Source organism: Suncus etruscus, chromosome 19, assembly GCF_024139225.1.
Source record: "Suncus etruscus isolate mSunEtr1 chromosome 19, mSunEtr1.pri.cur, whole genome shotgun sequence".
NCBI lineage: Eukaryota > Metazoa > Chordata > Mammalia > Eulipotyphla > Soricidae > Suncus > Suncus etruscus.
Genome location: NC_064866.1, coordinates 33259425 through 33272957, shown reverse-complemented (window position 1 = coordinate 33272957; position 13533 = coordinate 33259425). Strand labels below are relative to the sequence as shown.

General features: G+C 50.2%; 1 protein-coding gene and 1 long non-coding RNA gene across 2 annotated transcripts; both read right to left on the bottom strand.

Moving 5' to 3' along the window:
- Positions 1-4556: 4556 nt before the first annotated feature.
- TRIB1 (tribbles pseudokinase 1) lies at positions 4557-11766 on the bottom strand. The gene is made up of 3 exons (XM_049765756.1): positions 11330-11766; positions 8326-8618; positions 4557-5433 (listed from the first exon to the last, which is right to left on the bottom strand). Exons 1-3 carry the CDS (start codon positions 11705-11707, stop codon positions 4968-4970), a joined length of 1137 nt encoding a protein of 378 aa, XP_049621713.1. The 5' UTR covers positions 11708-11766; the 3' UTR covers positions 4557-4967.
- An 893-nt stretch (positions 11767-12659) lies between these two features.
- LOC125997425 (uncharacterized) lies at positions 12660-13144 on the bottom strand. The gene is made up of 3 exons (XR_007491656.1): positions 13094-13144; positions 12975-13010; positions 12660-12809 (listed from the first exon to the last, which is right to left on the bottom strand). It is a non-coding gene; the product is annotated as an uncharacterized LOC125997425 (long non-coding RNA).
- Positions 13145-13533: the final 389 nt, after the last annotated feature.

Here is a 13533-nt window from a genome sequence, read left to right as displayed (position 1 = left end):
TTCATAAGAATTTTAAAGCTGGTAAAAATCCTGCTTGTGTGTGTGTGTGTGTGTGTGTGTGTGTGTGTGTGTGTGTGTGTGTGTGTGTGTGTGTGTGTGTGTGTGGCAGGGTTCAGAGGCCTGGGATGCTGAGGATTAACGATGTAAGGCAACTTATTTTCCAGCAGCCATAATCACCCTGACAAAGATGATTACAAGGTGTTGTTAGAGGATCACAGAAAAATCAGGCTATCGTTCCTATTTAAAGATGAATATCTGAGAGTCCGAGTGGCAGACTATCTGGCAGTCTGAGTGCTCAAGGTCATAGAGCAGAAGGACTTCAGAACTAGGATGTGACACAGTCCCAAGATTTCCACTTCTGTGGCCTTGGTGTTTTGATTCAGAGGTCCACTAGGCTCTGAGTTATTTAAAGATATTCATCTCCTGGGGCTGGGCAATAGCACAGAAGGTAGGGCATTTGCCTTGCAGGTGATGACACAGATTCAATCCCCTGTATCCCATATAGTTTCCTGAACCTGCCAGGATTGAGACTCCTGAGCACCACCAGGTGTGACTCCAAAACCAAAAAAGCATATATCCACCCATCAGTCTCCCACTTTCCACTCACCCATTTATTCATTTACCCACCTGTTCACTCATTTATCCACCCGCCCATCTACTCATCCATTCACTCATCCAAGCAGTCATAAATGGCTTATCTAGTCATTCATTCAATCATTCAATACATTCTACCACGCATACACCACCTACCCACTACTCATTTATCCACCCACCCATCTATCCATATTAGCAAAAGATTCTTGCCACAGTTGTGATAGATAGGCACTGAGAAGCACACACCTGTCAACCTCTGAAACCATGTGGTTTTCCAATCAGTGAAAAAACTAAATCTCAGGCACCAATTTTGTAAAGATCTGCAGTGCCTGGCACATGGCAGAAAGACAACAAATACTAATAAAGGATCTTTAGCAATATTTCCACCTTTATGACTGAACTTCTAGGTTGTTTTGAAGATGTGTGAGACTAAACACTCTGAAATTATATTTGACTTGAATCATCTTCTCCAATATTATTTCCACCAAAAAAATGTTATGGCCAATTATGTACTCAACAAGGTAAGGTAAAAGAATTCCAAAGCCCCAGGTTGATGTCCTGACTGAGCAGCTTCTCTTGAGTAGTCATATGAGTTTCAGTTTTCTCATCTATAAAATGGAGCAATAATAATCGAATTTTCTATCTAAACTGAAATGAACATAAAAGAAAAAGAGGGAGAGAGGTTTGGGGAATGGTAAGAGAGTGGGATATTGTGGAAAGTAAATAAATATATTTAACAAATAAATAAATGTAGTAGTAAATAAAGTAATTAAATATAAGAAAATATTGATATATTACTTGAATTATTTGTCTAAATTGGAAGGAGAGAAGGAACAAGAAAATCAATTGGCTTTGTCACTGGTGCTCAACAAGCTCAAATGGTCTATAATGTAACTGGTTATGATTGCCCCAGATTTGTTCCAACCTTTGAAGAGATTAAATTTATGGATTTGTGGCATCACATGTCATCACAGCCAATCCTGACCCACATTTCTCTTCCCTTGGTGCATGTACAAAGAGGTGTTGTAACTTAATTGCTTGCAATGTGTTTTGAAATCCTTAGATTAAAAAGCTCAGTGAAGTCCAAAGTATTAAGCCTTCTGTAATGCCCAGGAAGGTAGTTGGGAGTCTGGCTTCCCAGAGCCAGAAGACATCACAATAGATGTTCAGAGCCCCCAAGAACACAGGGTCTTCAGGGTTTTTCTACTGATGAAATATCCCTAGATCCTCCCCTTGCTCCCTGTTTCCTGTGTTGTCTCAGATGTTTTTCGAATTTCTTTGCTTCAAGTTCCTGGGTCACTCAGCCAGAACTGTGCTGACTTCAGAAGTGTCATAGGTTTGCTTTCCTCGGTGATCTCAGACTGAGTCTAGGAAAGAGTTTGTGTCATCTGTCATTTCTATACACCTCTTCATTTCCTTTCAGAGCTGATGCTTTGGTCCTCATTCTAAAAACTACCAAACTTCAGTTTCTAATTGGAAAGGGGATCAAGTCAGGAAGAGGGGAAAGTGCTCCTGGAATTATCTTGGCCTACCTTAGTTTCTTTGTTTTTCTTTTTGCTCTCGCCAGTTAAATCAGGGGGTTCATTTTGCCCAATCCATAGACAAATGAAATTTTTTTCTGTATGTTGCACTTCACAAGGTTTTAACTTTAAAAAATGTTACTTTGCTCAGTTTAGTAGATTCTGAGTAAAGCTCTAGTCTAAATCAAAATCCTTTTCTCTACCTTGGATTTAAAATAATATTCTCTTAGTGTTCCCTTTTGTTTCCATTTTTACACTTCCAGGGAAGAAAAAGGAAATGCCTCCATTAGTTATTTTAATTAAGTCTAATGGGAGCTGGGTTTTCTCCACAGGAAGCCTGGTATGCCCTGGGGGATCTATAAGTGCCTAGAACAGTATAACAAAACTCATGTGTACATTTTTCCCAGGCAGAGTCATAGTTTTTATCAAATCCTCTAGGGACCTGGAAAATAAAAAGACCCAAAGCTAGAGGGATTCTTACAATTCAAGGCCTATTTACTTTTTTTTTTTTTTTTTTTTGGTTTTTGGGCCACACCCTGTGACGCTCAGGGGTTACTCCTGGCTATGCGCTCAGAAGTTGCTCCTGGCTTCTTGGGGGACCATATGGGACACCGGGGGATCGAACCGCGGTCCGTCCTAGGCTAGCGCAGGCAAGGCAGGCACCTTACCTCCAGCGCCACTGCCCGGCCCCGGCCTATTTACTTTTGCTCCTCGTCCAATGTGTCTTCTTTCTGAATCCAACTCACTGATATCACCAAAGGGGCTTCTTCACTCACCAAAATGGATCTACCCACTTCAAGAACCAAAGTGAATGAGTTCAGACTTGTCAAAGGTCACACATCACAGACAACATCTGTTTACTTCTCCCGGGTGAGACGCCAGGTCCTGGAGGCCAGAGACCTTTGCATCCCCTGCCTGAAATTGCAAAAGGCAAAGGCGTAGACCGGACATAGGCCTATTTACGAAACCATATTTATTAAAATTTCTCTACAAGTCAGAAACGGCTTGCTTACTGTTCACATATATACACATGTACAGAACGATCTAGTGTTTTGAGCTTTCCTGGCCAAAGCCCCAGCCGGCCCAGAGTCCTCAGCTAGCTCTTGGATCACGGACATGATGGTTCGAGCAGCTGCAAGAGCATTAGTGCGACAGAGATCTCTCTGTGCTCCCTCTTCTGAGTCCCAGGATTCAGTCCAGGTAATATTGCCAATAATCTTCACATTTCACGTGGTCTAAGACACGTAGGTTATTCAGACAGACACAGACAACAAAATGAGCCTCAGCATCCAAACAAATAAAAACAACGAACATTATGTATAAAAAGATAAAATATAAGTACAAAGTACACAGTACGTGAGGTATACACGGCATTCTCGCAACGCATGTTAGCAGTTTGCATAGGCATAGCCCTTAAAGATGACTGCCCATTTGTGTGTTTTTGTGCCATTTCTTAAAATACAGTATATTTGGATTACCCGTTTCACCACCTGATTCAGTACTGTCAAAGACATTGATATTTCTTCTGTACTGAAAATTTTTTTAATGCAAGTGTCTGTAAAGTGCCACCATTTAAGTGTAGCAAATGCTCATCTCAGGATGCATTCAAGGAGAAGTTGGTTTCCCTCCCGCCTTGAGAGTGGCAGAAAGATGGATTTCTGCCTGGCAAGGTGGCACAAAAAGGAGAGAAGGTGGATGACATTTTAAGTCCCTTCCGACTTTCAGGATGTGGGTCTTGTTATTTCAGATGCTGATGATTAGGGATGTATTCATAAACCAAACCACAACTGAAATATCACGCAACCCATCGTGCATAACGGCAGGTGCACACGGAATACCAGACACAGACCATTGCTGTCGAGGGCGTCAAAGTATAATTCTGGAAGGGTTCTGAGAATTAGCTAAGACTATCTGGAATTCACTCTTCTCCAAAGCACATTTGCCCTGGGGAAATTGAGGCAAGGAACTCTCCCTGTTTTTCGTCTCCTTGACAAACTCATTCGCCCTGAGATGATCTTGGGGAGAACAAAAAGTCAAGGATCAAAGTGAACATATCTGAGGGGAAATGAAAAAGTGAACTGGGTTTCCAAGTGCTCGAATTATTTTTTTAAAAATCTGCTGTCTCTGTCTGAGCTCAGAGTTCTCACATAAGCAGGAGTTCAAACCTTTGTGAAAACTTTTCCACACAGGCTTAGATGGTAACTGCCTTTTTGTTTTTTAAAAGGGGTCAAGGCGGACGCAGATTTCAAGGTTAGGATCAGAAAGAAGGCCTTAGTGCATGATGTCCCGGCAGGAAGTGGAGGAAATTTTAGGTTCATAGCTCAGGCAGGATCCTATGCTCCTGAAAGTCTGCTCCCCAAATGAAGCAGTCAGTGGCAAATGTGGGTGTGAAGGAAGAGAGTTAAATCAAACTCCCCCGCAAGGAACGATCCAATCCGATGAGTTCAAAGATGGCAGCTTTATTGGCCCAAATTACTTCACCTTGTAAAACTGAGATTACTGCTTCCAAATGCCACTTTCTCTCTCTTTAGAAGATCTGAGTTCATTTCACTTGACAAGGTGTAGAACTTCCAGACTCTTTGCCTCCTAGGAAAGATGCCAACAGACCTTCCCCGCCAAAACACGACAGAAAGGAGTTGGTGAGGGTTCCAAAAGAGACCACCCCACCGCACAGTGCAGGGCACGCCAATCTATCAAGTCACACATCTCCACATGCAAGAGGGGCACCGCACTCTGCTCAGCAGCTCTGACCATGCCAGTGTGGCTCCAGTTGGCTCCATGCCAAACAGTCTGTCCATCTTTAGAAATGGAAATGCCATGTGTGAGAATTATGAGGTTTCTGAGGTTTGGGTATTAGCAGAAGAAGGAACTAATGTCATGGTCTTCCTGGTACTCTGGAACGATCTGGTCAGCAGTTCCCATTTCTGAATCTCCGGAGCCTGGTTCTAAGACAGACTCAAACCAGGGATGGAGTAAAATCTCCGGAGCTGTGAGTCTCTCCAAAGGTTCCCGTCTCAGCAGGCTGCGAATGAGGCACCTGGCTTTGGGGGAAATGTGGTCAGGAATGCAGAACTGTCCGCGTCGGATTTTGGAGAAGAGGGCACTGGGGTCTGAGTCATGGAAGGGGTAGCGTCCCACCAAAAGGGTGTAGAGCATCACCCCGAGGCTCCAAACATCTGCTGCCTTTCCCGAGTAGGTGCCAGTGGTGTTGAGAATCTCAGGGCTCACGTAGGCAGGGCAACCATGTTTGTCCGACAAAGCATCATCCTCCCCCTTGATGATGTGCGTGTCTTCCAGACTTTCCAGCCGGAGCTGGGTTCTGCAGGGAGTAAGGAAACAAGTCATGACTTCCAGGTGAAGTGCTCTGAGGAGCGAGGCCCTCCCAAGCTCTGCCACCTGAAGAGCCCCAAGGTCCTGGAATGCTATTTACCCCCTTTGTTCAGTCAGCAGGGCCCTGTCGCCTCCCAGGACACGGGATTTCAAAACCAATACAAACTGCAATAAACATTTGCAAAGCATCGAGAGAACGTCTGGGGTGGAGGGTATGATGCAAAGCCCCACATACCCTTCGTGATAGCAGAGCTGGTAAGAGATATCCTAATAGGGATTACACAATTCGCAAAGCTCATGTTGCAGGAGTGGGAGCTGGTCTGGGGGGGTGGGGGGGATAGCTGACAATTTTTCTACAAAAGTCAGGGGAAAGCAGGCTAGCCTACTTCTTCAGAGAAGGCCTGAACAGCCTATAAACCCATCCATTCCCTCCTTGTCCAATTATGGGGTCAGGCCAGCACTGCATTACTGAAGTGAGACCCAAAGTCACCATCTTATGCAGGGACTGTGGGCTCTGCTATTCCCAAAGAGACACACAAAGTAAACAGTCTCCCAACATAGGTCCAGATAGTGATGAGATGAATAAAAATGCTGACTAGGCAGGCCTGCCTCCCAGTTAGAGGGGGAAATTAGGGAGGCACCTAGACCAATCAGATGCAAGACTACTATGTAGTAGGATAGGTACATAGGGGACCACATATTCTAGCAGCCCAGGGGGTGAGGGAAGAGGATACGGGAGATAGGACAAAAACGGAGGTGTAGGGAGGACAATTTGGTGATGGGAATCCCCCCTGATGTTATGTAAATATTTAACTAAAATATTATTGTCAACAATATGTAAACCACTATGATCAAAATAAAAATTATATTAAAAAATGCTGACTGCATTTATGGGATGCAAAAGTTCAGATGGATCTGAAGGATGCAGGGGTCCTACAAAAGCAACATGACTTCCTGCCTGCAAACACACACACACAGGCATTCATGCTCGCAGCCCCTTGCATGAGCCCATCCACTTGTGCATGTTTTATACTCCAGAGGTACAGCAAAAACCCGATAACGCTTTAGTCCCAGCTTTTCTTCGGAAGCTGCAAGAGCATTCAGTTTCTAACCAGGACACTCAAGTGTCCTGGATTTCCCAATGCCCAGAGCTATGTGGGGGGGACCTCCTATCTCTGATGGCAGCAGCATTTCTCTGCTTCTCTGAAACAGCTGGGTTTCAGAAAGTCAATGGTGAAATTAAATGCAAACATTTGGTCTTGGCTAATGGGTCAATTCCTTTTCCTCTCAGAGATCTGCTGGTGGTGGCTGTTTTGGACTTTTTTTTTTTTTTTCTTCCTGCCTTCTTGTTCCCTGGAGTGTAGGATCCATGTGCTAACTTCAGTATGTCCTCAGCATGACCTCCCTGTCGTTATGTAAAATACCCATTGGTTCTGTAAACGGAAAATATGACTCAACCCACACAGTCTGCCTCTGATTGGCTGCTAGAGTACTAAAAGCCTGCACCTGTGCCGTCAGCCTGCCATTGCTTAACCCTCGGGTTGCCAAACCCCCTGCACATGACATTTGCCTGTGCAATGCGGATTTCAAAAGCTCCTCAGGAGGTGTGTAAGGCATGTTTCAGAAAATACATCACCCTAGCAAAGGAGTGTGTTCCAGGAATTGGAAACGTCTTCATTGCAAACACCCTGCTTTTCTTTGCTAATCAGTGTTGCAAGGTCAGATACAAGTGAGCTCTAGGTAACTCAACCCTGTGCTTTTTCATGTGATCTGACAGTTCATGAGAAAAAACGAGCAATTGGGGGTCTAAAGTGAGGGTAGGGGTTGGTAGTGGAAGGGCCAAGTGCAGCATAAATAACCACCGCAAAAACACTCTATCTTTCTCTAAGCATATTATTTATCGCCTTTGAGCTTTCCTCAAAGGGCATGGCCCACCTTATAAAAAGAGATTACAGTGTGAGCCAGAGATAGCTTCATGGGCTAAGCACATGCGGAGCATCCTGTGCTCGTGGGAGGGCCAGACGGCATGATCCACTGAGCACAGTCAGGAGAAATCCTTCTCCAGCACAGAGCCAGCAGTCGCCTCCACACACCACCAAGTGTAACCCCAAAACCAAAACAATGAAATCTAAAAACTAAAAAAAGGGGGGAAGACATATCTCCTGCCTTCTCGACTGTGAATCTTAATGTCTCTTTATTCTCTTATCAGGCTCATCTTGTCCTTTATGAGCTGAGCCCTGGTCTATAGTTAGCAAGCAATTCTAGCCAACTTCCATTTATTTACTCAATGGGGCTATTTTCTAAAGATGGATCCAAACGAAACATCTCAAAAGTCTCCAAAGAACATGAAGGGAGAGTCTGGGGATGAACCAGAGAAGGGACAGGGAGGCCGTGGGGGGGTTGGTGGGGAGGGCAGGATTCTGTACCTACAACAGCTTTGAGATCCCTTCTAGGGGTGAAACAAAGTTGGGAGCAGGTGCACACACAAGCAAGCAAGGACTTAAAAATGTCCACTGGAAGTTATGGCGCAACAGGGCAGAGTAACCTAGAGCTGAGCTATTGGTCAGCAAAGGAAAATACACCTTTGCTGATCCCGAGGTGCAAGTGGGGAGGGTAGAGTGCATGCAAGTAATCACGGATAGGCTGGCATCCTGTGGCATCCCACAGATGCACCAAAGGTACCGCATCTGGACCACAGCTGCAGAACCAAGCCACTTTAGCTACGAGCACCCAGAGAGAACGTCTCAATCCTGCATCCTACATAGGACCACAGAGCACTGGCCACTGCTCCCAACCAACATGCTGCCCCGAACCACAAAAGCTGCACAAGCAGCTGGGAAGCGGGCGGCCACAGGAGGGACTGGGAAGGCCACTCGCTCACCTCTCCTCCGTGGAGAAGACGAATTTCCTGAGCTTCAGGTCCCCCAGCACAATGGCCGACTGGTGGCAGTGGGCGACGGCAGACACAATCTGCTTGAACAGACGGGCGGCCTCCTCCTCCCGCAGCCTCTTCCGGCTCCGCACATAAGAGTGCATGTCTCCGAAATCCCTCTCAAAGAACACGTAGGCCTTGGTTTCCCCGAGGATCACTTCCACGATGCCGGTGATATTCTGGTGCGATGGCAGCTGGATGTAAGGCCTGATTTTGTCCTGGTAGTGTTTAATGGGAAACACCTGCAGAGACAGGGGGACCCAGTGAGGAGGTGAGAAAAAGCTGAAGTCACCTCCTCTGTCTTGGGGTTTTGTCCTCTAGTAATTTCCCTCTGCTCTCCCCCCCCCCAACCCCAGGTGCGGCCCAGCTGACCCTAACACTGCCACACCCCAAAATCAGCAAAACAAAACAAATGCAAAAGGTGGCCTGAGCAACAGTGGGTCTTCTCTGGACAAGTTCCATCTTCCTGGAAGTCATGAGCTCAGAGAGCAAGCCTCGCCCCCATGTGTGTCCCCCTTCTTTTCCACTTGGTCTGGTTGATAATCCAGACTGTGGAAAGCGGCTGCTGATGGAAGGCGTGTACCCCCCACCCACCCACCCACCACTCCTGCCTTTTCATGTTCCAGAACTAAGCAATCCTGGAAATGCATGACTTCCAGCAGGGCTCAAGTCCTTAGCAGTCACCAGCACAGAATGTGGTGGTTCTGGGGTCAGAGAGCACGCAGATCTGTCATCCGTCAGAAGGAACAGATTAATAAAGACAGAGTCACTGGCAACTCAGCCTGCAGTGGCCTGCCTCCTGTCTGACTCAGGTGGAAGGCGCCTGCAAGATAGAGCCTCTAGGCCTTCTCAGGGACACGGTGGTCCTGGCCACAGGGTGTTTCCATGTTTGTATCCCCCCCCCTCCACTTCCTACCCCACCCGGGGGGAAAATGGATGGTATCGCCTGTGAGAAGCTGAATGGTCTCTTTAAGGGCCCTTTGTTTAGTCGGGTTACTCATATCCTAGACTCAACTGGAAACGGTGACACATGGCTTGTCACCATCTGGATTCAAGCTATTATCTGCTCGGAGGAACTGGAAGGGGTTGCACAATGACCAGACCCACCCCACCTCTTGCTGCTGCTCTGGCACCCACTAGAGAAAACACTCCTAGCCCCCTCCCCTCGCTGCCCAGCTCACCCCCAACATTGCAGATTCTAACTCTGGCCTCCAAGAAAGAAGAGTCCCTCTCAAGCCCTTTAAAAACTCTCTCGGGGCTTCCACAGCACACAGAAAATGTCACCCAGGTTAGGACAGTAGATGGCAGCAACAGGCATGGAGCTCAGGAGGATGGAGGTGCTCAGGTAAGGTGCAGACAGGCTGGGACTTTAAACCTGGGGTGACCCCATCTGTGAGGTGAACAGGGGCACCACCCCCCCCCAGGCTTCTTGAGATGTCTGAGACACAGTGGGTCTCAAGTTAGCTCAAGGGAACGTGAGCGTCTCTGAGTGCAGGGGGGAGAGCCCGGCTCCCAGTTTTTCCCTCCTGGATCTAAATCTGGCTATTCCAATAGAATCATGGAGTGGAAATGTGGGGTCCTGGCTTGGAAGGGCTGGGCCATATACACTCCGGCTTCATATGATGCCCCCCACACCCCACCTAGCCAGGCCGGACGACCACCCTCAGTCTGATCTGTAGGGAGGACAAAGTTTTGTCCTGGCAATTGGATCCAACTGGAATCCCCAGGGATTCTATAAATTGGTGGCACAAGCGGTAGGGCATCTGCCTTGCACACGCTAGCCTAAGATGGACTGGAGTTCAATCCCCCTGCGTTCCATATGGTCCCCCAAGCCAGGAGCCATTTCTGAGCGCATAGCTAGGAGTTATCCCTGAGCCTCAACCGGGTTGGCCAGAAAAGCAAAACAAACAAACAAACAAAGAAACAACTGGAATCGACAAGATCCGGACTCCACCACCACCACCCACCTACCCACACCCACACCCCAAGGCCTTTCTTTACCACCCCATCAAAACCCACCACAGTGCCCAGGAATTATCCAGTGGACCTTCAACAACAAAAAAAGCCTCCAGCTGCTCCCAGTTTTGCAAAGAGGTTCCGATTACAGGGCGCCCTTCTGGAGCACGGTTAGGGGGGTGCAAAGAACACGAAAGAAGGGGGGAAACTGGCACGGCCAAGGGAGGGCATCCATTTCAATGCCACAACTTATTTGGACTTCCAACGCGCTCCAACTGGGCGCCAAGGAAACAGAGCCATGGAGAGAAGAGAAAAAGCAGGAAGCTTGGGGGCTCTATCTGGGCAACCCCCTTTTTTACTCCAATGGTGGGCAATCAAAGAAGTCACCCAAAGGGTTGGTTCAAAGGGGCCCCCCAAAAGTCGCCTAACCCGGCTCAGGCCCATTCTGCACCATGTCAAGTGTAGGGCCCCCAAGAACACTTATCAGAAGCCATTCAGTCTTGCTCCCTCCGGTTCCCCCTGGTCCCCAGCAGCACCCCAATCCCCAGGTCCACCTTGCAGCGAGCTTGGGGGCTCTGTCGGGCACCCCCCTTTTCACTCCAATAGGGTGCAATCACAGAAGTCACGCAAAAGGGGTCCAAAGTGCCCCCCCAAAGTCGCCTAAACCCGGCTCAACTCAAGTGTAGGGCCCCCAAGAACACTTATCAGAAGCCATTCAGTCCTGCTCCCTCTGGTCCCCAGTAGCACCCCAATCCCCGGGTCCACCTTGCAGCGAGCTTGGGGGCTCTGTCGGGCACCCCCTTTTCACTCCAATAGGGTGCAATCACAGAAATCACGCAAAAGGGGTTCAAAGTGGCCCCCAAAGTCGCCTACCTAACCCGGCTCAACTCAAGTGTGGGGCCCCCAAAAACACTTATCAGAAGCCACCGATTCTTGCTTCCTCTGGTTCCCCAGGGTCCCCCCCTTCCAAGCAGCACCCTCAAATCCCAGTGCTGACCTTGCAGCGCAGCTCCCGCGCGGTGTGGACGCACAAGGCCCTGGCCACGGGGTCTCGCTCGGCCAGCGGCAGCAGCAAGTAGTCGGCGATGCGGCTGGGCCCCGGAGGGCTCCCGGACGAGGTGGCCCCGGCTCCCGGGGCGGCGGCGGCGGGCAAGGGCTGCGGGCTGCTGCAGGGCGAGCCGGGCGGGCTCAGGTAGTCCTGGGGACTCGAACAGTCGGACAGGCGCGGACACTTGGCGCCCAGCGACGCGGCCTCGTCCGGGTCCAGCAGCAGCCGCTTCCCCCCCGGAGCAGCGCGGCCGGCCTGGAGCAGCAGAAGCGGGGTCCGAGGCTGCGGGGCGTCGCTCATGGCAGAACCCAGGGGACCGACCCGCATCCCAAAGCGGGGCGGGGCGGCCCCGGGTGTGTAGGGGTCCCCGGGATCGGTGGAGGGAAAAGGGGGTGCTGCTTTTTGGCACCGCACCCGGCTGAGTTGTTGGGAGTTTTTCTTGCCGATTCAAAGCCCGATCCAGCTGCGCCAGATGTTGGGCTGCGCGGCGCTGCTGTGTCGCGAAGTCGATCGGTGGATCCAGCCGAACCAGAACTCGGAACCGCGCTTCCCGCGCGCCCCGAAGGAGCGAGTGGCCCGGCCGGGACTAAGGGCGGGAGTGAATGCGGGGTGAACGCGCCCCTCCTCGCCGATCCCTCGGCCCCGGGCTCCTCCTCCTTTCTTCCCTTCTTCTCCTGGCCTCCACCTCCTCTTTCCTCCGCCTCCTTCCCTGCGGTGACTCACTCCATGGACACACACACACACACACACACACACACACACACACACACACACACACACACACACAGACACACACACGCACGCGCGCACACACACACACACTCGCTCACTCAACAGGCCGGGCTGTGTCGACACAGTTTGGGGAGCCGGATTGGGCAACAAGGGGGGGTGGCGTGCTGGAGATCTGCAGCCCGGAGATATGGGGGGGGCAGGATCTGGGGGTGCAAGGGAGGTGGGTGGAAATGACTGGCCCCTTTAAAAATAAAAATAAAAAAAGGAGGGGAGAGCTGCAGATGGGAAAGGACCTGAGAAGGGATGTTGTGGGGTATTCTGGGGTGACTATGGGGGACCCAAGAAAGAATGGGAGGGCTGTAAATGAGGGTGCAAAGGGATGTTCTGGGGTGCAGGTGAAAGTGATTTTTGGGGTGTTCCAATAAGAATGGGAGGTCTGCAAAGGGGAGACCTGCAAAGGGATGTTCTGGGGTGCAGGTGAAAGTGATTTTTGGGGTGCTCCAAGAAGAATGGGAGGTCTGCAAAGGGAGGACCTGCAAAGGGATGTTCTGGGGTGCAAGTTGGAGTGACTTTGGGGGGGCTCCAATAAGAATGGGAGATCTGCAAAAGGGAGACCTGCAAAGGGATGTTCTGGGGTGCAAGTTGGAGTGACTTTGGGGGGGCTCCAATAAGAATGGGAGATCTGCAAAGGGGGGACCTGCAAAGGGATGTTCTGGGGTGCAAGCTGGAGTGACTTTGGGGGTGCTCCAATAAGAATGGGAGATCTGCAGATGGGAAAGGACCTGCCAAGGGATGTTGTGGGGTGTTCTGGAGTGACTTTGGGGGGGCTCCAATAAGAATGGGAGATCTGCAAAAGGGAGACCTGCAAAGGGATGTTCTGGGGTGCAAGTTGGAGTGACTTTGGGGGGGCTCCAAGAAGAATGGGAGATCTGCAAAGGAGGGACCTGCAAAGGGATGTTCTGGGGTGCAAGTTGGAGTGACTTTGGGGGGGGCTCAAATAAGAATGGGAGGCGAAGCCAGGGCGTATGCGGGGAGATCTGCAAAGGGAGGGCTGCAAAAGGATATTCTGGGGTGCAGGAGGCACCCCCAGGGGCTAGCCGGCCTCTGCAGGGCGCGCGCTCTCCGGCAGACCCGCTGGGAAGCCGGAGAGGAGGCGGAGAAGTTCCCGTGACGTCATCCCGGGTCCGGGAGTGGGCGTGGTCTCGAGGCGGGGCGAGCGCTGATTGGCCCGCGCGTCCCATTCATCCCGAGCACAATGGAGCTGCGGGCCGCCGCGCGCGCGCACGCGCAATCGAGCTCCGGGCTCCCGCCGCTGGCCCTACGGTGGCGCCTTTCGCTTCCCCGGGGATTCCCATCCATCCCCATCCTTCGCCATCCTTCGCCCCAGCCCCTTGTCTGCTGGAAACCGGGACCCTTATGGG

Bases quoted from the DNA above. Each gene is read 5' to 3' on its own strand.
- TRIB1 (XM_049765756.1), bottom strand. From the start codon at position 11,707: ATGCGGGTCGGTCCCCTGGGTTCTGCCATGAGCGACGCCCCGCAGCCT. The intron at 8,619-11,329 runs GTCAGCACTGGG...CTGTCTCTGCAG, and splicing joins CGCGGGAGCTGCGCTGCAAG to GTGTTTCCCATTAAACACTA. The intron at 5,434-8,325 runs GTGAGCGAGTGG...TACTCCCTGCAG, and splicing joins GTCTTCTCCACGGAGGAGAG to AACCCAGCTCCGGCTGGAAA.